Below are 26646 nucleotides of genomic sequence, written 5' to 3' on the forward strand. Positions count from 1 at the left end.
CTGAATGAATGTTTGTACCATACAAAGTCTCACGTTACACTGTAAGCAGCAGAAGCAGCAAAAGCTCATCTAACACATTTGCACCAATTTAAAAGAATCTGCTGAGAACAGGTTCACACATTGAAGATGTGTGAAAGGCTGAGAAAGTGTCTTCCTCTGAAGTCTTTAGAGGTTGTTGGCAGGCACAGCATATTCAGAAGAGCACTCATATTTTACCTTTAATTGATGCTCAGTTACAGGAATCCAAATTTTTGCAACAAGTAGGTCACCTTTTAGTCTTCTGCAACAAAACGTTTAGGAAACTAAGGCACACAATTATCAACACGACATAGCTTGTTCAAGGATAAGTATGTATAGGAACACATCGCTCTGCTCCCACACTGTATTGTGAAAGTCTGCATTTTAAAAGCAGTGGCTCCCCATGAACAGATATCTGGATCAAGTTTGAATTAAGAATTCCATCCTCATAGGTTGCTCTGAAACCACACCAAAAACATACGCTTGTACAAGCTAAGTATAGTGCACAAGACTCCAAAAAGTTGCTAGCATTCTTGGTCGGAAGACAACTCATCACGCTTCTGTGCGGCACGTGTGTGCTGGGATAACACATCCACATCAAGACAGCTCCCATTGAAAGACCTCTCAATCCAGAGCCACATCTGTGCTTAAAAATAATAGTAACAAAAAAAACATAAAAAAGAAACCCAATAACATTCAGAAAAAAGTACGGCAAAGATGTTCTTTGGTAAAACCAGACCAGCTTGCACTACAACACCAATTGGCAGTACAAGACCACTCCTCTCCAAACACTTCAATATTTTACTGCTAACAAGAAAAGTCAGCAGGCAGGAAGGGAAGAATGGTGGAAAGGGAAGAAGTCAGTCCCACAAACAGCCTTTCAAGACACAGTAACTCAGACAGGCTGAAACAGAAATCCTAATCCCAATTTAGAAAATGATAAAAAATGGCACTTTGTGTTAAATTAGGATAAAGGTTCACTTGATGATCATTCAGCTCAATTAAAATATTACAGTCAACCCCCATTACCAAAGCACTAGTATACACATTGAAGGGTTTCTGGCCACAAACCAAGAATAAGGAAACTCAAGCCTCTTAATTGTTTGACTCTAGTGTTAATCCCTATACGGAGCCTTATCAATACAAACTCAAAGCCAGCATTATCTTGTCATTGGGGCAGGAAAAACAGCAAATCTTCAAGAACTCCGAGTCTTTTCTGAGGATTTGAATGACTCATTGTTAAGTATTGTTAAGTATAAATCTGTAAAGCACTTTACTTTCCATAGTTATAGCAACAACCTTTGATAAATCCTTTTCACGTAAAGACCAAAAGATGGCAAGTAGCTCTGACTTTTCCAAGGGCTTTAAGGAGTCACGCTCACTGTACACATGCCATCCTGTGATTTGATGTTTGGCAGACTTATTGATTGGGGAAAGAGGAGAAAACAGTTTACATTTCAATGCATACAAAGCAGCAGCTTTTTGTTTTTCCCCACAAAAACTTAAGCAACATTCAGTGTAATTACAATACCGTATTTAAATAAAGTAACTCTGAATTATATGATTAAGTGCCCAAATAGTCAGTGAACATGTTTACAGAAATGCCAGGTGATTGGGTCTCATATCTGTAATGAAGAAGATTCTTCTATCAGTCTGAGAAACTTTATACCGACAGTTTATGCACTCAAGCATGTCCTAGTAGAAGCACCACCTACACACTTCAAGCAGAAACAGAGCAGGACAACCAAACATCCAATCCCAGAACCAAGAGAAGATGTGGGAAAGGGAGGGGAGAAAGACATCTCTGCCCCCCAACTTAAGGGTGTGGGGAGGTTGCAGAGGATGAATACTGAGAGGAATATCAACACATTACAAAGAGCACAAGTTGTTGAAAGGCTTCTGAAGTTCAGTGCCACAAATATGGTATAGATGCTTTTGATGAAGGACAGGTAAGATATTCTTTTTCCAGGTTCTACACTTGTGACGCTGAAGTACTGACCTCACAACTGCCACACATAAGATGGGCATCCACACTTGAGAAGGAGGAAGACCTCAACATCTGGCAACCTAGTCTGGCTTCAAACACAACCGACCTCCACAGGATCTATCTCTATAATCAAACACATTTCAAGGACATGTTGCCTATGCGCCTGAAAGAGTGGTAAATTTTGCTAATACTTTGCAGTGGCCATTTGAGGACTCATTATTTCCAGTAGAGCTAATTTAATGTTCTCATGCGTACAAGAGCCCCACCAACGTTCATAGACAGAACCCAGAAAAGCCCAACCAGAATAAAACACAATCTTCCAGTAAACTAAACAACACTCTCCAAAAATACTACTCTGCAACAGAAAAATGCTACAGAGAAGCTACAGCAAAACTAGCACTAGAACTTCAAGCTGAACACGCCTTTTCCTGTCTTCTATAATCTGATCTAGCACTTGCAGACATGTCACAGAAGTAAACAGGATCCAGAGGTAAATGCATATCCTATCATTCTTACTGTATCATCTATGTTTGCAGTTCTACGCAGATACAGACAGAATGAAGTGTCATCACTGTCCCTGCACATTGCAGGTTTGTGGCATAAAAAACCCCCAACAGTCAGTGTAATTTGCAAGTAGGGCAAAAAGTATCTATCTGAAGTTCAACAATTGGTGGTAGCAAACATCCAAACCCACCCAAAAGTTATCTTTAACGAACAAACCTTTAACACATTCAAAGCTTATCATGCATCTGAGCACTCAGCTCTCATCCCACTTTTCCATTCTCAGAGAACTAGAAGACTCCTGGAGACTACTTCAAAACGCTTCTCTGTTAATGAGTCTCACAGGAAGTGCAAGAAATGCAAGTTCACAGCAAACGCACTGAAATGAGAGGCAGTATACAATGGTACTCTTACTCAGAAGTACTTTCCTTGGTGTTACTAGATACACAGCACCAGCACTAGACACTCCTCAGCTGCCAGTGCCTCAAAGCAAATCTCAAAGAGAATGGCAAACCTTTACAACCACATAATTGAATAGCTCACGAGTATATATATAAAGGCTAGGAAATGTCTAGTTAAATTGGTTTGCGTGTTGTAGAATTAAGATAATGGGTATGTTTATCCAAGTCATTTCAGGAGATTTTTACTGGAAATCAACTTGCAATGAGAAATCTGAAATGTTAATTAGATGTCAGAAAGCATTAGGCTGATTCAGACTAACTCTGTAACTAATCCATGTTAACCATCTCATTAGAGGCCGTAGGAGAAATGGTAGATGAAGGAGAGACAGCTTCAGGATGACCAGAATCTTAAGCGTAAATTACAGGAACTGACTAAGCTAAAGCCAAAACAGTCTTTAGTTAACCATGTTTGTGGAACTATCACCTGAATTACTTCAGTTTGTAATAAAATTTGAGGGATTATAATATTAACCACCTGTGAAGTATTGAAGTGGCATATATTGTACTAAGCTGTAATTAGCTCTTTCCAGTTTTAAAGCACTACACAAGCATGAACTAATGAATTTTCATAAATACTGTTGTTAGTGGCCAGAAGGCCCCTATTTTTATACCAAGGAAAATAAATCATATTGACTACCCCCATGATGACTTAACAAAATGAGGAAGAACACTCCAGTGAACTAGGCATGGAAATGCTGATTTCTAATTCCATTAAAATACAACCAAGTTCTGGTTTTTCCCTTCTCACACTGCTATAGAAAGACCACCTTGTTTCTTTAGGCTCCTAGCATCACCTCTGGCATTGTAAGTGAAAGATGACGGAGAAAAAAAAAAAAAGGCAAGAACAGCTCAATGATCTCTCACAAATGTACATATATCTTTAAGTTTTAACCATATACATGCAGAAACTTTCATCTTCAGCCCCCTTTCTCTGTACTTCCTATCTGTCCAAGCTACAAATGGCTTCTAGAACTACACACTCTTGCTTCCTTTCCTCCAGAATTTCTATCTTAATTTTGACAGTTTTCACTCCTTATCCATCACTGCTCTGTTCTTCATTTGCTCACTTCTACCTCTGCCCCAAAGTGTCCTATTCCCATGATAAACAATACTTTCCCAGCATTCCTGCCTGTGCTTTCTTAATATGAACCATGTTTTTCAGTGCGGCGTCAAACTTGGTCCTGTGAAAAAAGTTAAACTCACTCAACAGTCTGAAAAGGAGTATATACAGTCAAATAATACTCTTCTACCATGCTCAGTCCCAGCATTTTACACTTTTTTTTTTTTTATGCCGCTTTTCCCTCTCTTCTACTCATCTAATGATTGCTGGTATCTCTCCTTTCATTACGTTTTTTGCCACAAGCAGCTGAACTGGAAGTAGAACAGTATTTTTTTCTTATTCCCCATTCTACAATGCTAACAATTTTCGGTCTTGAATCCTTACTTCAAGAGTCAGTACTTGACAGAACTGAACTGTCTGCGTCTCTTCCAACTTCCCCCTGCTCTATCTCCTGACTCGGGTATGCCTGTCACTCCCTCTTTAACCATTTGTGCCTTCCTTCCATTTTACGGTACATACCTAAACTCTCCAACCACTCTTCTACAAAGCCTGTCAGCAGGTATGACAAAAATACATACTGCTTTCAGGAGTTTTCCACCATTCTGCCACTCACATGGAGCTCTGTCATGATTTCGCTGGAAGCCTACTGGGGTAAAACCGAGACTTCACGCTTGGCCAGCACTGATCACACTGCCTCTACTCAATACAACGACATCACTCAGCTTTTTTTTTTTTTCATCTTTATAACTTGGCATAAGTATCTCAGGCTGAGATTTTGAAAGGATTTAGGAAATAAAGCAATGTAAGTATAAATAAAGCAGTTACCTTACTTTTAAAAATTAGCATGAGGACAGTACTCAACTATTAAGAGCACTTAAAAAAATATTCTCGAGTTCTGCCTAAAACACAAACATGATCCATATGTATTTTTGCAGAGAACATTACACAGATTTAGGAATTTCCAAAAGAAAGCAATAGGTTTTTTTTCTGTTGGATTCAGAAGAACACATTCTTCAAATCCTACTCAAAGCGAAACTCTGCACATGCTTCAGTTATGGAAAGAACCTACTTCTCAGAGACTCAAGATGACAGGATAGTAATAGCTCCCTCTTCCTTTGCTACTTAGCCTGAAGTCACTAAACACGCTTAATCAGAGACAAAACAATTTTATTTAACGGATTTTAAAACAGATCACTCCAGCACAGCAATTACGTCACTAGAAGTCACATCTGCACCAGAAGAGGATCTTGACTATAGCAGAGCAATTACCCTTTTATGATCACTTTGAAGGCAAAACGCAAGGAGCAACAGTCTCATTAGAAACTTAGTTACATAGCTCAGAACTAGGCTGGGCAGGTGACAGGCTGGCTACTCAAGCACCTGCCCATTCTGCAATCTCTAGAAGACATTCCATGATCAGGGCAATACATATTTATAGAGTATTTACACAACCTATTTAAGTCAGAGTATTATGAATGGTTGTGTAATCATACTCAACAGGAGACACCATCAGCTATTGTTCAGATTCACACTAACACAAAGGTTATTTTTAAGACACAAAAACACAAAGCCACTTAGGTTTAAGAGACCTACAAGAACAGATTTAATCTATTTTAAGGTTCTCAGCCCCCACCCCCACAAAACCCTATGCCACTGGCATTTACTACAAAAGTCTATGAACCAATAAACAGCACATTTAATTTAAATTCTTGGTTTCCTTTTGCAACGCTTGTGTGGAAACAGAATGAAGGGACTTCAGCTGTCACAGACAGTTAAAGCTCCAGCTCAAGAATCAAAGCATGTTTCTTTTTCCTTTCCAACCCCACTATTGAACTGTATACTCCATCTCAAGCCCACTATTAAATTGTATACTCCATCTTCAGCTGAGAACTTCAATATAACAAAAATCTCATTACATGAGTATTAACACAGACATTCAAAATTAAACAGGAAGTATACAGAAGGAATGTTTGCTGGATTGCTCAAATTGGAATAGAGAAGGGAGTGGTTTTTAAATTCTTCTCATTAACCCATGCATATCTTTTCTTTAAAATCACATTACTATTAAGTCTTCCTTTATTGCAAACCATTTTTTTGTTTTTTTAAGTCGATGCACTAGTTAACAAAGGGTGGAAATAATCATATGGTAAAAACACCGCACAGCTACCAGCTTTGCTACAAAACATAAAAGCCCTCTATACCTCAGCTTTCTCACATATGAAATGAGGACAATTATGTCAGAAGCTCTTTATTAGTCTTGTTTTTAAAAAAAGGGAGGGAAAGAAGCTAAATGCATCTGTTTGCAATACCACAGTGTAACAGTCTACCATTCAAAAATGCTTAAGATCCATAAGGAGGCTGCTTGATCAGCGTTTTACGGAAAAGCAACACAGGAACAAGAATCATACATGCTCAATTAAAAACACTGAAACACAAATCTTACCAGCTGGAATTCTCTGCGCCTGTCGTACGCGTGCTGGATACCACTATCCGCCCATAGAGCTCTTATGGCTGGAAGATACTGTAAAAAAACTGCCGTCTCCACCATGCCTTGCACCACTGTGACTGACCGAGTATCAAAAGCCATCATCGTATCTCCATTACTCTGGTTAGCAGGATCTCCCCAAGGGATATGAAGTTTCTCTCTGGCATCGACGAGGACTCTCACACCTTTAACAACATGAAAGAGCACTGCAATTAGAGTTTCTCAGCATCTACTATTTCACTAGCCTACAAATCTGCAAAGATTCAAACAACGCACCTACTCTGTACAGTCAAAACTCAATAGGACTATCTGCCCAGTAGGAAATCAGAGAGTTTCTGAAAAATTGACTCAAAGCACTAAATTTTCAGGTAATATCAAAACTTGGATATTTGCTGTCAGAAAAACATGGCCATGATCAACAGTATAATATCCATAGTACAAGTTTCACTCTTGAAAAAGTGCTATTTTTAATTACTAAATCCCCGATCTGTGCTACCAAGCAAACTCTCTTACCTGGCACAAATACAAGACAAATGAAGTATGTTCAAAAGCTTATTTCAGAATACGTTAAACCATCTGACGGCTTAATTTAAGGTTCCCTAGTCTTTGTATACTTATGAACTTGGTATCTAGTTATATCAAATTGTAGAGAGTTATCACTGCCTTTCACATTTTCAGAGATACTAAGACAACATTTACTAAAATCATAGCACTTTCTAAAAAGTATGTTTTTACTGCTTAAGTGCAGAAGGAGTTGTATCACCTAGACTTCCCCCCACTTTTTTTGTTGTTGTTTTGGTAAATATTCTCTAGGAGAAACAGTATTTTAAACTTCTGTTATAAAGGACTTAAAAAAAAAACCCGCTGTGCTCATACTGATAAGGGAAATGCAGGGAAATTAATTCTAACACTAAATTTACTGATGAAAAAATAAAAAGAAAATTCCAGAAAGAATAAGCAACTGTAAAGGCATGGGGAGAGGTATAAGGAAATTAAGATGTAATAACAAACGACTGTATAATAACATACTTGTTCAATGCCAAAGTATTTTTTCAAGCTTCATTCTCTTTCCGTAATTTTTCTCTGTCAAAAGCAACGACTGCAGGAAAGCTGCCTCCAAAAAAGATCTGCAGTTCCTACATGTATGCTTTCACAGAGCAGAAAGTACCTTACTTATGAATAAGGTATAACCTGGTCAACGCACATGCTCGTGATTTCTACTGCTCTGCTATTTATAGTTTTTCCAGGCTTGATTCGTAAACAGTTTTGTATTCTCTTTAAGAACCACTGGACCTCAGCCCTCCTCAAGAGCAGGGCCAAGGTCTGACACCGCTTTGCTGTTTTGAGAAACTTAGTTAAGACTTTGTCCAACTATTGCACAGACCAAACCGAAAATCTGACGAGCGATTTAGATAAGAGAGGAAATAAGTAAGGATGACCACTTAAGTAAGGATGACAGCAGTGAAATCAAGAGCCCGCTCCTAAACCGTGTGGGGAGGTTTTGGCAATGCATCTATGAAAAGTGGCTCTGGCTTCTGTTAATTGATGTGTCAGCCTAGTTTCCAACACGATGGCAACGTTTCTTCCACTGAAGCGAAACGCAGAGAGCGCTTCCTCCTCGGGCACAGGACACGTCTCATCCTCACCCACTTTCAGGTGCATCTTCCCCCCCATCCACTGTCGCTCACGACTGCGACCGCGTTACCAGGAAATGGCAAAGCTCGGGACCGTACGGACTCAAACCGCTGCTCCCGGGGCGAGAGCTGAAGCCGCCCTCCGCAGCACGGCGGGCCGCAGCCGGGCCAGCGCCCACCGCGGGGGACGCCCCGTCACGGCACGGGTGACATCCCACGGGCCCGCAGCGGGGGCCGCTCCTCCTCGGCGGGAGGAAGGGTGAGGCGCCCGAAACGAAAGCGCCGACCGTGCGGGAGGAGGCACCGACCCCGCGGCTCTCACCGGCCCGACGGCAACCCCCACACACACCGACCTGAGGCGGCGGCCGCCGCCGCCCCCCCCCCCCCCCCCTCCCCGGGCGGGCCGGCCCGGCCCGGTGTCTCGGGGGGCCGGCCGGTCGGCCCCGCCGCCGCCGCCGCTCACCCACCCTTGATCACGTTGCTGTAGATGGTGGCGCGGAACTCCTCGCGGGCCGCCCGGTCCCAGTCCTGCCCGTGGATGATCCGCATCTGCTTGAGGAAGGTGGACTTGCCGCTCTCGCCCGCGCCCAGCAGCAGGATCTTGACGAGGCGCTTCACGTACGTCTTCTCGCGGTTGAGGCACTTGTCGATCTCCTTGGACTTGCGCTGCTGCTCGGCCTCGCCGCTGGTGAGCAGGCAGCCGGGGAAGCAGCCCGACAGCACGGAGCGCGACGGCAGGAAGTCCGCCATCTTAGCGAGCACTGCCAGCGAGGGGAGCGGCCGCCCGGCCCGGCCCGCACCAGCCCGCTCTCTGCCCGCGCATGCGCGCCCGGCGCCCCGCCCCACCCTGCCGTGTGACGCCCTCCCTCCCGCCTCACACGCCCGCTCACGTGACGGCGGGGCGCCGCTGCCCGCCGGCAGCCGCGGCCCGCGTCACGTGACGCGCCCATTCCCCCCCCCCCCTCCCCTTTTCCCCCTCTGCGGTCCGCCCTTGGAGGGGAGGGGGGGGGTGTCACGTGAGAGCGGCTGACGCCCGCCCTTGGCGGGAGCCCCGCCCACGAGCGGCGCCTCACAGGAAATGGCGGGAGGCGGCGGCCGCCCTTGGCTCCGTTACCGGCGGGGCCGCGTTCGCAGCCGTAACCGAAGCGAAGTGTGCGTTCGTGTGAGGGGGAAATGAGGCCCAGGCTCAGCCGGTCCCGGCGGCGGCACCTCTGCCGCGGCCCCGCTGCAGGGAAGCTGACAGGCGAGCGGCCCGGGGAGGTCAGCCCACGGTCGGGGGGGGGGGGCAGGATGAAGCTTGCCACCTAAGCAGTTTTTGTTCTCGGTACAAAAAGAAAATAGTTTCGTTAAAACGCTTTGAACAATTTGGCACGTACTTCCTCTTTGGTCTTCTGAGCTTTCCAGTACTGCTGGGATACGGCACCGGGCTGAACAAACACACCGGTTCTGGGCCTCACGCGGGGGCTGTACGCAGGCAGAGTGATAAAAAGCGAGTGGAACTTTTTATCCGTTACTAAGTTAAAAGAAACAAAGACAGTATTTTCAAGTGCTTAATAGTAAAACTTTCCTGAAAGTTGGCAACCCTGCATCTGAGGGGTATGGCAAGTAATAGGCTGAGGGACATGCAAGGATTTAAAATCCCACTCTTCGTGTAACCCATCCCTGAGCACAATTGTTCTGTTTGTCATTTGTGCAAAAAGTTAACTTACCAGTTAAAAAAAATTACACCAGCATAGTGCAAGGTGATGCAACTGCTGCCTGCACAGAAATACACTGACTGAAGATGTGGTCCATAAGATGAAAGGCAGAAAGATGTAGTAACATTTTGTATTACTTTGCTTATTGATGCAATTTTTCAAAACTACCCAGAGAAGCCTTACATTGTGCATGTTGGTCAGATCAGCAAGTCTGTGGTCTCACACCTGCTCACTGACACATTGGTTACATCCTGTAGGCTTAAGGATGGAGATAAAATACATCCGACTGAAAAGCAAGCACACGTGCACATGTGGTGTAACTCGGTTGAAAGCACATACATCCGTGTCATGCTTTTCCGACATGGCTATTTATGGACTATAGTACAGAAATCATACAGAAGCAAGCACATATGTAAAGATTACATTAAATGTTTATCTCTCATCTTAACTTTGATACCTGCTGACTTTTTCTTTCAATGTTTCTCTGCTTTTCCTAACAATAATCTTAAGTTACGAAAAGGAAGAAGTGACTGAGGAAACTGTGAGATGAGTTTAGCGCAAGGAAATGACACTGCCCCAACTGGAAGGACCTCCTTCATCAAAATACACCATGAGTATCAGTGTTCATTCCTTAATCAGGGGATGGCCCCACATGGAGATAAATTCCACTTTAATTATTCCATATGGCCTTACAAAAAAACCCATTTCTTGTAGGAGAGCAGGATATATAGGCATCCAAGAAGCACATCCTGGTGGTCTTGGTACCGACATGGAAGCCAGTCAGTCCTGAGCTCTAGTCCCAATTTTAAAACTAAGTGATCTTTGCTGGTTTGACACAGCTCTCATCTCACCTTCAGAAATGCAGAAGACTCCTGAGGTTCTACAATTCCTCTTGGAGTTAAGTAGTTTTCAGTGAATGAAAATCCTACGAATGTTTCTCCTTTTGTGCTTCTTGTCTGCAAAGTGAAACTGGCAACAGCACTTGTGCTTTCCTTCAAAAAGTTTAATGTTCTTGCTAAGGGAGAGTGAACATTTATTGCCTGTTAGTGAAGGAAAGAGTTAAAAACAAGCCAAGAACAAAACATAGAAACAGTATTTGTTGCCTACTTTTTGAGAAGCTAATTAACACCTACCAGTGAAGTATAACCAAAAAAACATATGCTGTAAGCAGTAGAGGCAGATTAAGAAAATCATAGTTGTGCAGTAGAGGAGATAAGAAACAGCCCAGCTTGTGCAAGGGTGGCATAATGAGTCCTTGCCTTCCAGGCCAGCAGTGAGATGCACCTAAAACGTGGCTGTGACAATAAAGGATGAATGAATGAATGAATGAATGAAGAGTAAAAGCTGTTTTCTGGTGTCTGCCAACAGCAGTATCACCTTCCTAACCTGGGGCATCCCTCACCAGAGGCCAAAACTGCTTCAGGACAGACAGGTGTTGCCTAGGGCTACCTGTGCTTCCTTTCAAGGTGGCTTCTGTCTCTCATTCGTCTCCCCGGTAGTCTCAGTTTTGCCCTTGTCTCTCCTCTTTTTCCTCCTTTCACTTTGCTTTCCCCAACGAACTCGCCTACTTGGTGACTTTGCTAAAGCCTCCCTTTGCTCTGGCCTTTCCCTCCAGCTGCCCAGCATAACCATCACGCTCCAGGCATCTGCTTCCTGCTGTCCCTCTCGCCGCAGGTCCCTGCCCCTCCTGCCACCCCTCTCTCTGAAATTTGTCTCCTCATTCTCAAATACTGTCATTCCACATTTCCAGCTGCCCAAATCAACTAAGTCTTGGGTAGTCCTTGGCCTCCACCCAGTGCTGCCCTACCTCCTCTACCCTTCATGTTCCCAGTGGCTGCCAAGTCCTCCAAAACCTCCGAGGTGTACACCACTCCCAATCTCCTGGCACAGGGGCACGACTTTCACCATGCTGCAGAGCGGGAAGGGCTGTTCCTGCACTGAGGATGACGGTGTTCCCTGGAGAGGACACTGAAGTGGGCTCAGCGTCATCCAGCTCAGCAGAGGAAGCCAAATAGCTCAGTCCTGGGTCAGGTGTTAACCCAGCTGCATCCTCTTGCCCCAGCAGCGAGGCTTCATTTCTAAGGCAGGGTGCATAAGGTCTTTCTCCGTTTTGCTTTTTTCCTTCCTCTTTGCCACTTCTTTCCTTAGCTTTCCTGTCCCTGGAAAGTCCAGGAGTGACGGGAAGCAAATGCTGCCCATTCGTGCTCACAGCTCTTCCCATGTGGCTGCTAAGGAAGCTTCTCATTTTGAAGTGCTCATGCCCTACCAGACAGGACAATGGACTCTGGAGATACTGCTTTAACTATTGCCTTCCTGGGAGACCTGAAATTAAGTCATGTCTCTCTCTATGCCACAGTTTGCACTATATTTTTTGGTTTTTTTTGGTAAACTGCTTTCAAATCTTCCTGGAAGGAACCATGTACTGAAATTCAGCCTCTGCTTTGCCACGCTTGCAGTACCATTCTCATTGCTTCGCTTACGTTACCCCTTCCTTCCCCTCAGGGCTGTCCCCAGTTTCCTTAGATAGAAAGGTAGTTTACTCACCACATGCCTTTTGTGTTGCATGATTCAACTTCTGATGTGTGAAGATGGGCCAACCACGTAGGAAATGTGATCTTTAAAAAAAGGGGGGATTCCCTCTGCAGTGCTTTCCACAAGAGAAACCGTTGAGAATTGTGAGCAGGTCCGTTGAGAATGATCACAGCTTATGGGGGCTTCACAAGGAGAACAGAGGGACAAAATTTGACTGTCACCAGACCTTTCCCTGGCTGGGACACACTCTGCGGCCTCGGGTGCAGGCTGAGAGAGATCTGTGGGCTCTGGAGAGCACACAGGCGTGCACTGTTGTGCTGTAATGCATTGACCACAAGTGTATTTTCACTATAGCGTCATGTACCTCCTGTGCGGGGTGTGAACGTCCACGTAAACTTAGGTAATATGCAGTTACATAAATAGCACTGCATTTACTGTAGAAAGCAGGCACTGGGAGGTAAAGTGGACTCCCCAGGAAACCTCATCATTATTTGGGGTGCAAAAAGGCCAGGACTAACTTGTGGAACCAGAAATCAGCAGGGAGTCTGCACAGCTGCTGCTGGTGCTCTCTGCTGCTCTCCCCCACCATTCGAGTCCCTTGCTTTCTTGACCAACAAATTCACACGTAAAATGGCCAGACTCTGTCAGGGACTGTAGAATTGTTTGCTTTCCACAAGGGCAGGTTTTGTGATTAGAGGCCCAGGAGCGTCTGCCCTTTACAAGCTTGTATAATCTGATTTAAATGCCTCGTGCTTCACGTGGCAGATCTGCTGTAGCGCATTAACTGCTGGGGTAGTTCACCTGGGCAGCAGGTGAAATGCAGTTCATCTCTGATCTTGTGTTTGGTGTTTTGGGTCATTTACAGATGTTAACAAAGCGGAATTTACACTGGACATCTTCTATAGCAAAGACACGAAGTAGCTTTGTAATGGAGAGAGAAATATCCATAGGCTTTATTTTAGCTTGTCAGAGAAGACTAGAAATAGAAAAAAATCCACACCTGATCTATGAGGGGATGCCTGTGGTGGATCAGCAGGATTTTAAATTACCAGGAGCTTTGGAGCTCAGCAAGGTTGAAGAGCTCACACCTCAGCTTAAGCTCTTCAGAGCTATTTCTCCTGGATCTCCTGCAAGGAAATTTTGTTCTTTCTGAATTCATTTGTAGACCCAATTTTCAAATGCTTCTCATGAATAAAACACCTGTATTCCTCAGTGGAACTTTTAAAGTCAGTATGTCAGGATGAAATGACCATTTTTATTCCTCTAAGTATGTGGGGCACATGCAGTTGGTGGTGAATGATCCTTTACTTAGGCCTGTGTTTGCACCTCACCTAGAGTACTTCCGAGTCCCTCCACCACCCAGGAGGGGGAAGGAAAATAGCTGTTCAGAGGAACCACTTGTAGTTTATAACAAGTTTTCCCGGTTTGCCTACCAAGCCAAGAAACTGAGCTACATCCTTTTGTGTGCTATTTACCCTGATATTATGTCTAAAATAATTACTTACGTGTACAGAGATCCCATTCCCCTGCCAATATCTGTCTGCCTCAGAGACGGAATCACTTTCGTTAGCTAGCATCGCCAAAACGCCTGCATGCCTTCGCTGTCCTTTCCCTTGCTTCCTCTGACTCCACTCTGAATTCCCTCTCTCCTGCTGTTTGCCTCCAGGACCGTCCATGCTGCTGGAGTTTGTGTCACCTTTGCCATTTCAGAGGGCCACCAGGGTCTGAGCTTGGTTTTGAAGAACCAAACAGCACCTCAACACTTGAATTATGAGACACTGCAAACGCGTGAAGAACTCTCCTCCTGCTCCTTTTGGCCATCAGCTGATGCCTTGAAGCATGAGGTATGATAACTTTGATACTAGCATGTGGAATGACAGAGGTTACTTGTAATTGTTTAGTCACCTAGCAGCATGGAGCAGAGAATGGTGGAAAAGCTTTCTGGGAAGTAAGGAGTGTCTGATCCAGCAGCTGCTGTGACTCATGGGGGGGATTTCACATGGGAATGACTGAGCAGACACAGGAGAAAGGCCTTCCAAAGCACTGGCTTGCACAGATACTGTAAAAGAACAGAGATAAAACACTTCCATGAGGGCAGCAAAGCAACTGGGAAAGCAGCCTGTGCCTTCAGGGTATTACTATGAATGGAAAAAGCGCTCTGCTCCAAGTTCAGAGCCAACGTGCTTTCCTCAAGCGTGCGAACCACAGATGGTAACGTCAGAACAGTCACAAACACCGTGGTGGGGAAGGCACTGTCCCAAGAAACAGCTATGCACGTGAGTGGGAAGTGTGGGGCGCTCCCTGTGTGACATGCACGTGGATGAGGTATAAAAGTGCCTGCATGACCCGTGCCCGTGTGTCCAAGGGACACAGGGGAGCATGCTGGCAGCGTTGGGTGGGATCTGCTCACGGAGAGCGTGGTGCGAGCGCCTGCTCAGTACGGGTACTCATGGCACTCTGTGCACACCGAGGTGTGAGCACACACTCCCATGCATGCATGTTCTCTGTGCGGTGTGTGGGGAGGTAGGCACACACCATGCGTAGTTGCGCGACGTGCAAAAAGCAACGCACCCACACCGTGGCTGGCAGGAATTCCTGGGAATGCCTCCTACAAGCCCTGGCACAACTCGATTCTGCCCAAGTGAGGACCTGGCCCTCTCCTCCTGCCCGGCTGTGCTGGCAGGCCAAGCCCTGAGCAGCAGGAGGAAATTCCACCCTTTTCTGAACAAAACAGAAAAACAGAGCTCTTGGTTTCCAGCGCTGCCAGTCAGGTACTGTTCCCCCACCCGCTGGCATGAGACAGTTCCATCGTGAGGAAGCACTCTGTAACCCCGTGGTCTTCCTCTGGTCACCGTTAGTCACAATTTCCCCACATGGCAAAGCCACCGACCGCCCAAAAAACACCCGGCTGGCTCCTGCATCCACAGCTGAGCTGACCAAGGCTGGTGGCATCCAAGGAGCAGATTCCCGAAGCACTGCCTACCTCTTGCACACCCAAGTAGCAACAGCTTGGTCTTAGGCGCCCTCGTTTTACCCTGGCTCCACGCTAGGAGTGCTTCGGGGAGGGATTCGCCCCTCTCCAGAGGAACGAGCGGTGAGCGGGGGCTTCGCCACCTCCTGCCTCCCCCTCCCTAACGCCACCTGCTCTGCCCAAACCCCCTCCTTTCGTAAGGACCGTTCCTAGCGTGACTACCAAGCTCGCCTCACACGGGCGGCTGCAGACACCCAGCACCTTCCAGAACCACGTCGGACCTCCATCAGCCCCCTCCCCTGCACCCGGCCATGGCCCCGCCTCCTTCCGCGCCTGCTCAGGCCCCGCCTCCTTCCGCGCCTGCTCAGGCCCCGCCCCCGGCCCCGCCCCAGCCCCCGGCCGAGCGGGCTCCCGCTAGCGCCCCAACACGGCAGCGGCGCCGCCCCACCCCTTCATGTAAATAAGCGTGGGGCGGCGGGTGCTGATTGGCTGCGACGCGCAGCACGGGCGCCGCCCTCGGCAGGGAGAGGAGGCGGGTGGCCGTAGCGAGGTGCGTTCGGCCGGGGTCGCCGCTCCGCCAGCCCGCTCCGCCAGCCCGCTCCGCCCGCTGCACCGCGCTGCCCGGCCCGGCACCATGACCGTCACACGGCTCGACCAGGGGCAGCGCCACCGGCCGCGGATGGCCTTCCTGAAAAAGGTGAGGGCTGAGCAGCGCCGGGAGACAGCCGCACCGTTGTGGGCATCAGCACCCGCCGCCACGTCGGGACCGCGTCCGGGCGGGGTGATGCGCTGCCCGGTGCTCCGGGCGAGGGGGACACCCGTGTTCATAGCATCCTGCCCGGCCAAGGCTCCTCGGGGCCCCTCTGGGTGTGTGGAGTCCGAGGGGTGACAGCCCCATCCGCGGGGATTTGGAGCCATGACCTGTTGCAGAGCCCTGTGGATCCCAGCTGGCTCTGGGGTTCCAGCTGGGGGGCTGAGGAGCGATGTGTGCTGAAGTCATGGAGGAAATAAAGCAGTAATTTTGTTTATTTTTGTAGCTTAGCCTCAGCTGAATTATTCTCCTGACACATTTTCTCCCTCTCCCATCTTTTTTCCCAAAGACCTGCAAAACTGTGTCATTCCCAGGGGCAAACCCATCATCTGCGGTGCCAGGCCACTCAGTTGAGCTCTGGGCCACAGTTGGTCCAGCGTGTGCGTTCCCAGTGCTTCCAGCTGATGTCCACTTTCGGAGGATGTATCATGGCCAACTGTCTGTTCTCTGCTTCTTTCCACTTTTTCAGAAACGAGCGTATTTGTGACGAGAAACAGTTGAAAGAGTGGTAAGATGTACACCTACGCTTTTGGATGTGATGCGTAATTTTGTAAAGCATTTGATGTTTTTTTTTCTGTAGCATTCATTCAAAAGTGTAGCCAGCTTTAGTATAACTGGTATCTGCAGATTTTAAAAAGCAGAGTGTTAAGCTAGCTTTTCTCCCACCCACCTCTCCTGCCTGTGGCTTATCCTGTTGAGTGGAATTAACTGAATTTCCAGTGACAAGTACAGCCAGACAGTTTGAGTTGTAGTTAGCTCTCCTGCAACGCCCACAACCTAAGGAGGATTCTCGGGGGAAAAGGGGGGAATTTTGGGGCTATTCAGTGCTAAGGTATGAGCCTAGCAATACAAATACCATACTTTTTATGCTGGAGGAAGTAAAAAAGGTATTTTCTTTGGTGCTGTGCCTTCCAAGGTAAATTTGACTGGGGAACCCTGCCAAAGGAAATACTCTGGGCCAAATTCTGCACTGCGTAATACTCCGTGGAGTCGCGTGCGGGGGTGGAGAGGAGAAGCTGTGTGCTTTGAGAGAACAACCGCCAGCAATTGTGCTTTAGCTGCTCTGTAGGAGCATAGCAATCTTTGCAAAGTGCTCCGAGTTCCTCAGGTGGGAAGATCTGTTAAAATACAGTGAACTGCTGTTACTGAGCATGTGCCACTCCCACTGTGAGGAACGAGAGGGTTTGATTAATTACAGCACTTTGCAAGTCTCAGACCTGTTAGCACTAGGAAAGGAAGCTCCCGGAAAAAGGCTTTGGCTCTCATCTCTGCTTTCATTCCTCCTCTATTTTTTCCAGACCTTGGGGAAGCTGTGTATGGAGCCTCAGCTGTTACATGGCAGTGTGGTCTGTATGTGGATGGCCGCATCCTCAGAGCTGCCCTGAAATACCGAGCACCTTTACCGGTTCCCTGTGGTGGGAGCTGAGGATGCTCAGCATGCATCCAGCAAGCACCTTGCAGGCTTAGGTGCAAGAGGAGCTAAGATCCTAGAGAGAAGCTTTCTTAATTGCTTAAGTCTGTGCCCAAGCTTTGCCACCAGCTGGCACATAGGCTGTAACCGTGGGTTCGGTCTGGCTGCATGGAGGGATTCCTGCTGTGCTGTCAGGCTGCTGGCCCTGTTGTGCCTTTGCAGCTACGATGCATCTCTGTGCGCTGGTTCTCCAGCAGGCAGCCTGTGACTGCAGCAATCCTGCCATCGGACAGGGGGAGAGGAAAGGGGCTTGCTTTGGGGGCAGTGGGCAGTGCTGTGTACTTGCTGTGAGGCTGCTCTGCATGACTCGGACTGGATGTAGAGCTTAGTCTTCATGGCTGAACCATGGGGGAATCGGAGAGCCCCCTCCAAGGCCCTGCAACGCCTGCTAGTCCATGAAATACTCATGACTAATGCTTAGGTTGTTTTATTCTATTTTCTTCCCCTCCTAAACTGTCTTGATAGGAAGAATATTGGCACAAAAGTCTCTTGGGACAGGGAGGAAGCCTCTGAATGTGTTTTGACTGTGTGCGCTTGGCCAGATTCTGGGAGAACTTGAATCAGCTCAAGCTGTTGGTACCTATGTCTGCCCCAGCAGCCCGGATCTGGCCTCCGTTGGGCATCAGCTGGCAAAGCAGGAGGCAGCGCCGGGCAGGGTTGTACTCTCTAGCGGCTGCTGGGCTGTGTATTTTTCCTTGCTGTGCTACATAAGCTGCATTGTGACTCATAGCTCGTGGGTAGGGCTGATGGATGCCGCTTGCCGTTTTCCTCTGCCTCCTCCTTCCTCTGGTCCCCGATGGCTCCTCCTGAGGCAGTGCTGCAACTGGGGAGGGATTGGCCTGGGGTCCGCAGCATGGCCGGGGACTTCTCCAGCCTGGCTTTGATTCTCCAGCAGCTGCTGGCCGTCATCTGCCTGGGCCTTGCTCGAGGTGTGTGAGCATCTGAATTGTGTTTTTGCTGAAAGGAGCTATCCATCGGACTCCTGCTCTCTGTTTAAGTGAAGGTCCTGGACATGGCCAAAGCTGAGCCTTAGGCTAAGCTCAGCCTCATCCCATCCTCCCTTTCCCTGTCCCAGGCAGGGAGATGCAGGTGCTACACATTTCTGTGGCGCATCACGCCGAGCGCAACATGCTCTGAGCAGCCCTGGTGAGAGGTGGTGCGCTCAGCCAGGCGGGACTGTGCTTCGGTTTGGTTTTGTTGCGATGTGGGTTTAAGTAGGAGGCTTGGCCGAAGTGATGGCAGCACAGTGAGGGAAGAGGGAGCATGTGGAAAGAGCCAGCTATAGCCCTGCCATCCCAATTCACAGATTTGCTTCCTTTGGGCCCAGGATTGCTGTGTACTGGGTGGGAACAGGCCTCCTGCTCTCGGCTTTAATTAAGAAAAAGCAGGAAGTTTTAGGTGGTCAGCAATTGATTTTTTTTTTTTTTTCATTTCTTCTTTTTTCTGATCATCCGTGAATGTGCAGAACAGGATTGTTAGCTGTAGACCTAGAAAATAACTGAATTAGCCTTCTGAGGCCAGAGTTGTGATGAAGGACTGTGTTGCTACCTTGGAGATCAGAGCAGGGATGGATGATCTTTGCAAACAGTACCAGGCAGTGAGGGGGGCTAGAACTGGGCAAATACTCATGATGGAGAAAGCAGCAGATGTTTAATTATAGCACCAGGAGTGGGCACTCAGCTGTGAGCTGGAGCCTGCTGGGAAAATTTTTCTTTCTTACATCTGAAGCAAAGATGCCTCTGTCTGGGTCGATGCTGAGAGGGGCTGAACTCCTCCCCTTGGAAGTGTTTTGCTGTTGCATGTCAGAGTCTCAGCAGCTGGAGCCTGATGCTTCTGCGGTGCAGATACCCTGACCTGGGGGTGCTGGCAGGTGCCCAAAGGGTAAAACTCAGAGAAACAAAGGTGAGAAACACACCTGGGGTAACTTGCCCAAGCAATCCATCAGTGGCCATCTGCCCCCGCTGCTCCCTCCTGTGGGAAAGCATCCATGCTGGATCCATCCTCCTTCTCCAGAACCCTGGGCAACCCATCAATTGCTGATCATTTGCAGAGAGGACCGTCACCCTCCCTGGGGCTTCCCATGTGCTCTTGAAATGCAGTGATGCTTTTTCTTATCATTTATGAACTTGAGTTTTGCTTTGCACTCAGTGAGTCTGGTGACTTGCAATCAGATGGGGGCAGACAGTTTTCCTGTTGTCTCCTCTGTGGCTTTCAGGGGAGGTCACCTCTGTGCAGAGTTTCCAGGTGATCTGAAGGGAGACCTCAGTGGGGCTTGTGCCTCATGGTGGTTCTGTGCTTGAGGTGAGCTCATCCCAGAGCCTGGCTCCTTTAGCAGTCCTCCTGCTGATATTTACCTCTGCATGCATCTCCACCCATCAACCAGCATCAGGAAGTGGCTTCTGGCTCTACAAAATTCAAACCAGACAGCACTTCCCTGGCTGAAAGCATGACACAATGTGCTAGAGCCCTTAGCAAAGCAAGTAAATGTTCCCACTGTATTTTAACCAGTCCTCCTGGCCTCTTGCCGGCAGGCTGGTGCTGATAGCAACTCCTGATTGCCAGCAACCCATAATCAGCAGTGTTCCCTTAGGAGAAGAGGAAGAGACAGGCTGAGTTTTGATCAGCAAAGTGCATGGTTTGCAGCCAGAGCAGCAGGCACCCCCCCAACAGCAGCTCCCTGGCTCATCTCGCTTGTTTCTTTTTAATATATATTATTTCTCCAGTGACGAGAGGGAGCACGGCAGGTTATGAACACGACAAGAGTCTGGAGCTCTTTGCTGGTTGAAGAAAGGGAACATGCTGTGCTGGGAGGCAGTGGGTTTCTGAGCCAATTCCTCCCTCTCAGCTGGTAAAAACCCATCTTGAGCCCACCGGGGAGCAAATGGCAGCCCCACACTGGGGCAGGGTGTGCTGTACTGCTTGCAGGGAACAAGTCCTGCTCGAGCTTGGTGGGACCTGCCCGGTGATCACGGCACTGTGGTACAATGGTGATGAGCAGAGCTATGTTTACCCCCAGTATCCCTGCGTGCTGAAGAAGTGCTGTCTGCAGAGCAGACATGTAGTTACAGAGAGAGTAAGCGACTTCCCCAAGATACCAGTGTTTGCTTAGAGGGAACTGAATCTGAGTGTCCTAAATTAGTGCCCTGCCTGCTGGATCATCCTGCCTTGCGTCATCTCACACAGCTACACTGGCATCTCTCCATGCCCAACCTTGAACCTGCTGAGGCCAAAATTGGGGGTTCAGTTAAAAGGTCTAAAAAAGTCTTCATATTCCATTGCTTTGGGTCTGGTTTTGGTATTTAAAAAAAAAATTATGTAAGTATTTATACAAATATTTGTGTGAAATTTTACCAGTGTTCTCTGTTTTAGTATTAATTTGACACTGCCTTTAAAAACACTTGAAAATCCATTTTTACTGTCAAGCTCAGAGTGCATCCTGTCACTACAGGCTTAAATCCTCACTGAACTTGGCAAGACGTAGGACCAAAGTCACTGTGGTGCCTGTGAAGACAATACCCTTCATTATGCGTGAGTGTCATCAAGTCACACTCGTTAAATCCTCTAATCCTAGCTAAAAAGCTACAGCCTCACCCTAAATGAATGTGCAGAGAGACCAAATTGGTCCTGTTGGACCAGTTTTGATTTAATATCTCTGGAAGCAGAAGACAAAAAGAAGAACATCTTCCACAAAGCCAATGCTCTCACAGCACACAGATAATCTAAAATGAGGAGATGAGGAGTGTGCCCCAACTCCACCCGCCTAAGGAGAGGATCCGAAGTGCAAGCAGGAGGCTCTTCTGCTTTTGGGATGTTGCTAGTAGGAAGTCAAATATAAGAGGAGGAAAATACCTTTGCAAATCTTCATCTTTTAAAAAAAAAAAAAAAAAAAAGATAATTGGGAACCAGAAATAAAAGAAGTCTGGCCCTGAGGGTGAGACTCATCCTCCGTAACATGATCTGTTACAAACGAGTCATCAGCATCTCTCAGGAATCAAAGGCGGGAGATGCTGCAGGATAGGAGGGTGAGTTGCTCCGGATGGTGTGTCTCTGCCCTGTCCCTGGGGTGACTGAGCTTTGCTGCCCACAGACGGGGCTGAGACCCCAGGTGGGTGGGTGCAGCAGTCCCCAGGAACAGCTGGAGAGTCCCTTGTACACCTCCATCCTACAAGCTGGGCTCTTCCAGCGTTTGCAGTCTGCTTTCCCACATGTAAATTCTGTTCCCTGCTGTAATCGGTCCTTGGGCAGCTTTTCAAAGCCTTGGCTCAGGTGGTGGCTGTGCTTTCTCAAAGGATGGACCGTTCTCATCTCCCCCGGGTTTGAACTTCTTGCTCAGCCCCGGAGCAAACTGGTGTGCTTTTCCTGTTGCTCTCCTAAAGTCCTGTCTGGTTATTATCTGCAGACCAGAAACACAACCTTTGCTGTTTGGTCTCCAGGCAAAATATTGCTTATTTTCTTGGTGCGTGGTGCAATGCCTACAAGTCTGTGCACAGCTGGTGTATTTGTGTAATAGAAGCACAGATTTTATTTCCTCCCCTTTTTTCTTTCTTATTGTCCACTGAGCCAGAGAAGAGCATTTATGGGTAGCAGAGATTTTTTTTTATTATTATTGTTATTTTTTTTTTTAGTTCAGCTCTCATGGAGTGGTTACGTCCTGTCCCTCATCTGCTAACCCTGGCTGTGCATGTGTCTTCTGTAGGAGGGAGTGACACTGCGAGTCAGCGTGAGAGCTGACATGGTTTGGAGGTGGCATCTCTAATGGCAAGCGGAGGTTCGGAAAGGACTGTTGCATCCATTCCTGTGGCACACCACTGCACACCTCTCTGGGATGCTGCCCAGAGCTGTGGTGGTCCTGGGGCTCCCTCCTGTCCACTCCTGTAATACATCCCATCCCTGCCATGCTTTGCAGATTGAAGCGCTTATGATGGAGATGCAGAATCCAGACACGGGCATCAAGACGCAGACACAGAAGGTGATGATCACAAACATCCCACATGCTGTGGGAGGTAAGAGCTTCACCGGGGAAAGGGACTGGGCGAAAGAAGTTCATCAAAAAAAAGGTGTGCGTGGACCCCATGGCCACCCCAGGGTTACCACTGCCTGGCTGCATACTGGAGCCTGTGTTCCCAATAAATATTTGCTGTACATCCTTTGAGACATACCTGCTTCCTTTATCTCATTCTCACTTGTGTCTCATTTCAGTCCTAGCTCTTTGCATGAGACACAAAGATTGATAATCACGCGCTTGTAGCTCTCATGAGTTTAACTCAAGTGACTTTGCTTTCTCTTAGTGTAGAGGTGAGTAGGTGCTTCATCCTCCAGACCTGTCATATTCCCAGTGAGGCTGGATCACAAATAAAGATAAATATTAAAATCCGATTAAAATAGGCAGCCTGGAGTCAGATTGAAAGATGGTGCTTCAGAAATGAGCAATAAACAATTAGTGTCCCTTTTGATGTTTTCTGCTAATAATAATTTTTCTTCAGTATGCAGGAAAAGAACAAAATATTCAACCCACTTCTCTGCCTCTAAATGACAGCTTTTCCTCCTTCAAGTGGGCTGAAGAACAAACACATGGGGAGCTGTGCTGTGTCACGTATGACATTAGAGACAGCTCTTATTGCAGTCTCCTTTGTGCCTGCCTGCTAAGTCCTTTCACAGGGCACTATCAGTACCTCTGCTTCCCTGTTCTCCAAGCCTCCACAAAAGCTCTTGTGAGGGATCCTTCACTATAAATATTCACACATACTGTACCGAAGTTTCCTCCTCCTGCTTTGGTCTTTCTGCAGCACTTTGAAATTCAGAACAAAAACTCCCACTGAAACCAGTGAGCTTGCTCCAGGCAACTTGGGAGACAACTTAGCCAAATAGATTAAGTTTTCCCCACTGTATTTGCAAAGCCTGGTAGGCCCTGTGTGTTGTTTGCCCCAATTTTTTTTTTTAAATGAGGAAGCAGAGGCACTGAGGTGAAGTCGCTTGCCCATGGGTACAGTCAGTCAGTGAAAGGGTAGGGAGGACTTGGACAACATCTGAAGCTTGTTCTCAGCAGCACTCTCTGTGCATTACAGTACAAACCATATCCTGGCTTACATAGCTATTATGCAGCTGAATTTGGTGGAGTGCTTTGCATTTGCAAAGGAGATGGCCTTGCTTCCCCTAGCTGTTAGTGAACAGTTAAAGCAGCACTGCAGAAAAGATTCCCCTGTACTGAAGATGATGTACCACCTAGATTAAGTGCAGGGGGAACAAGTACTTCTCTTGATGTCTGACCAATGTAAAATACCACTTCCTAAAAGTCCATGGCTAGATGATGTAGAGGGAAGATGTCAGTTGATGCTCATCCTCTTTGCGTGCTGTCTACTTTATTCTGGTTCCTTAACCAGAATGGCCACAAGTTCCCTCTCGCATAAGTCATAAATTGCAGTCAACTTCTGATAGGCAAGTGAGTTCCAGTCTCCTTGTGTGATAGTCATCACTCTAAACTATGATATTTTTAGTGCTGCACAAGTTGCATTTATACTGATTGGCTTCTGGGTGTTGCAAAAGAGACTGACTCATGTTTAGTGAAGGAATGGTGAAGGCATTAGAGCGGTGGACACAGATCCACTGAAGAGGGCTTGGCTCTTCACGTGCAGGAAGTGAACTAGTTAAATTCAGTGTCAGTAAAATGGCTCACAACAGAAAAGGCAAATAAACCTCCATCTTAAAAGTGCACCTTTGGGGGAAAATGCTTACAGAGAGAGCTGTCTAGAAGTGAGTGATGAGATAATCCTTTAATTTCATCTATTTCAGGAAGCAGGCAGTAGGATAAGAGCTCTGAGCCCCTATTAGAAAGTTAAGTCATCACTGCAATGTCAAGAAAGGTCAACACCTCAATCTGCAATCCTGGGGGACATTTGGAGGAAAAGACCAATAATTGATCAGGGAATGAGTGCATTTTTGCCCTGTTTAAATGGAAGGAGGTTCATGAAATTTTCCCCCCAGAACATAAGCTGCTGGAGGTATGTGCTGACTATGGGTGTGACTGATCACACTCGAACAAAAGAACTGGGAGAGATGAAGTGTTTGTGAATGCAGAAATCTTGTTTCCCTTTGATAAGTCCTGTTGCCACTACAGCTTAGATCTGAGACTCAGGCATTCCTTTTGCACTGAAAGTTGTATTTCTTAAAGGACTCAAGAGGACCAGTTACTGGTCTCTTACTAAAACTAAGACAGGACTGTGCTCTGTGAATCTGGAGATACTTTGCAGTGAATCTTTCAAGACAAGATGGTGCAAAACAAGGGGCACTTCACCTTCCCTGGGTGTGGAAGCTGTTGCATTGCTGAAGTCCTTTCTAAGCCAATGATGAGAACTTTCAGTGTTGCTCAGACCACGTGTGCTTCTGCACACTCACGCTGTCCCGTCCTGAGGTCACTGCCTGCCTCGGGCTCCCTCTGCCAGGGACTGATGCCTGCTTGGTCGGGAGAAAGCCTGAACGACAGCATGGCCAGTGAGAGACCAGCAGTGCATTTTATCTCCGCTTCTCTTGCGTGGTGCATTTGAAAGCATGTTTGCAAGAAGGGGTCTGTGCACTTGGTGGGATCCAGAGCACAGTGAGGGGTGAGGACTGGAGAGGTCTCATTTTCACCCATGGATTTTGGCACACTCCTGATTTCAAGCACCTGACATTTTCTTTGCTTTACAGGTAACGATATATTGCAGTGGATTCTCCAGCGCTTGCAGATCACTGAGGAAGGTGGGCAGAAATGTAAAAATGGAGGCTTTTTCAGCTTTGAGTTGTAAAATTTTATGGTCTCTATAGACAAAGCTTTTTAGATGAATTCTTCTCTCCTGAGTAGCAGCTCACTTTTAAATTCTACTTCAGTGTTTCTGTGCAATCAAAACATCTGCCTTCTCCGTTTTCAGAGGCACTGCACCTGGGAGACCTGTTTGTCAAATATGGATACATCTACCCTCTTCAGGAGCCAAAGAATCTCACTCTTAGGACAGATGGCAGCCTGTACAGGTTTCAAGTGAGTTGCATCTTCTCTATAGCCACTGAGAAGGAGTTCAGCACTAGTTTTAAAAACAGGCAGCTGGGACAGTTCCCCATGAGCTGTAGCCGTGAGGCCATGCTGTGTAGCTGTGCTAGTCGTTCAGTGTGCAGGAGGGAGGAAGGGATCCACAGAGAAGACTCAGGCCAGTTCCCCCAGTTCTTTGTTTACAGGGAAACTGTGATACTTCCTTCAACTAAATTAGCATACTTGTTCAACTTCAAAATAGCTGTGCTTTCTTCCAAATGTGTGTTCCTTTCCAGGTCTTAAAGTAGCAAATGGAATCGCTGTTTGAAAGTAGAATGATCTGGGGAGACTGAATAATGAATATACAAAAAGCACGGTAATAACGGGATGTTATCAGCGTTCATGGTTGAACTGTTTCCACTACGATGGGAAATTAGGGTACCCTCGTTGGTACTTTGAATGAGGAGTCTGGTTCCCACGTGGTACCATATCAGGCTCCAGCATCAGTCTGAACGCTCAGGCAGCAGTGAGAGGTTGGACATATTAACCGATTCCAGAGCAGGAGTGGGTTTGATATTGGTGGTCTGCTGACCTTGATTGTTCTGATGTAGCTGGCCTGTACCACCGTGCAAGCTGATGCTCTGAGTATAGCAGAGGAGAACTTTCCTCTCCCTCCAGTGGGGGTGGTGCTGCATGCCTCTTGGCATGAGTTCAAGGCTACCGTGCACTAATGAAAGGCTTGTTTTTCTGCAGACCCCCTATTTCTGGCCGGCGCAGAGCTGGCCTGCTGATGACACGGACTATGGTAAGTGATAGCATTGTACATGTTTAGGAGGCGTAGTGCAAGCCCACGTGTTTGTGCACGCAGTCCTGCACCGTGTTTGCTGTTCATCTTTTTCTGCTGTGTGTCCACATGCGATGACCAGCCCTTGCATTTTCTTCCATGCTATTTTGTGAATAATTCTCAGTAATGCTGAATTGAGGGAATGGTCTGGATGTGACCACCTTGTGGTGGCCTT

At 47.2% G+C, this 26646-nt stretch overlaps 2 protein-coding genes across 3 annotated transcripts in view; one reads left to right on the top strand and one right to left on the bottom strand.

Annotated features, from left to right (window-relative positions):
- GNA13 (G protein subunit alpha 13) overlaps window positions 1-8981 on the bottom strand; it is a 29896-nt gene extending 20915 nt beyond the window's left edge. Inside the window, exons 1-2 of the mRNA XM_052807626.1 lie at window positions 8614-8981; window positions 6471-6697 (exon numbers count right to left, since the gene is read on the bottom strand). Coding sequence (XP_052663586.1) covers window positions 6471-6697; window positions 8614-8896 — 510 coding nt within the window. The 5' untranslated portion in view covers window positions 8897-8981. The remainder of the gene's footprint in view (window positions 1-6470; window positions 6698-8613) is intronic.
- A 6952-nt stretch (window positions 8982-15933) lies between these two features.
- The window catches only part of RGS9 (regulator of G protein signaling 9), a 31340-nt gene continuing 20627 nt past the window's right edge, over window positions 15934-26646 (top strand). For both annotated transcript variants that reach the window (XR_008238259.1, XM_052807958.1), the window contains exons 1-5: window positions 15934-16043; window positions 22535-22631; window positions 25312-25362; window positions 25533-25639; window positions 26381-26432. Coding sequence is in view for 1 of the 2 variants with exons in the window: in XM_052807958.1 (XP_052663918.1) it covers window positions 15981-16043; window positions 22535-22631; window positions 25312-25362; window positions 25533-25639; window positions 26381-26432 (370 nt within the window). In the remaining variant the exon portion in view is untranslated. The remainder of the gene's footprint in view (window positions 16044-22534; window positions 22632-25311; window positions 25363-25532; window positions 25640-26380; window positions 26433-26646) is intronic.

This window comes from Harpia harpyja, chromosome 14, assembly GCF_026419915.1.
Source record: "Harpia harpyja isolate bHarHar1 chromosome 14, bHarHar1 primary haplotype, whole genome shotgun sequence".
NCBI lineage: Eukaryota > Metazoa > Chordata > Aves > Accipitriformes > Accipitridae > Harpia > Harpia harpyja.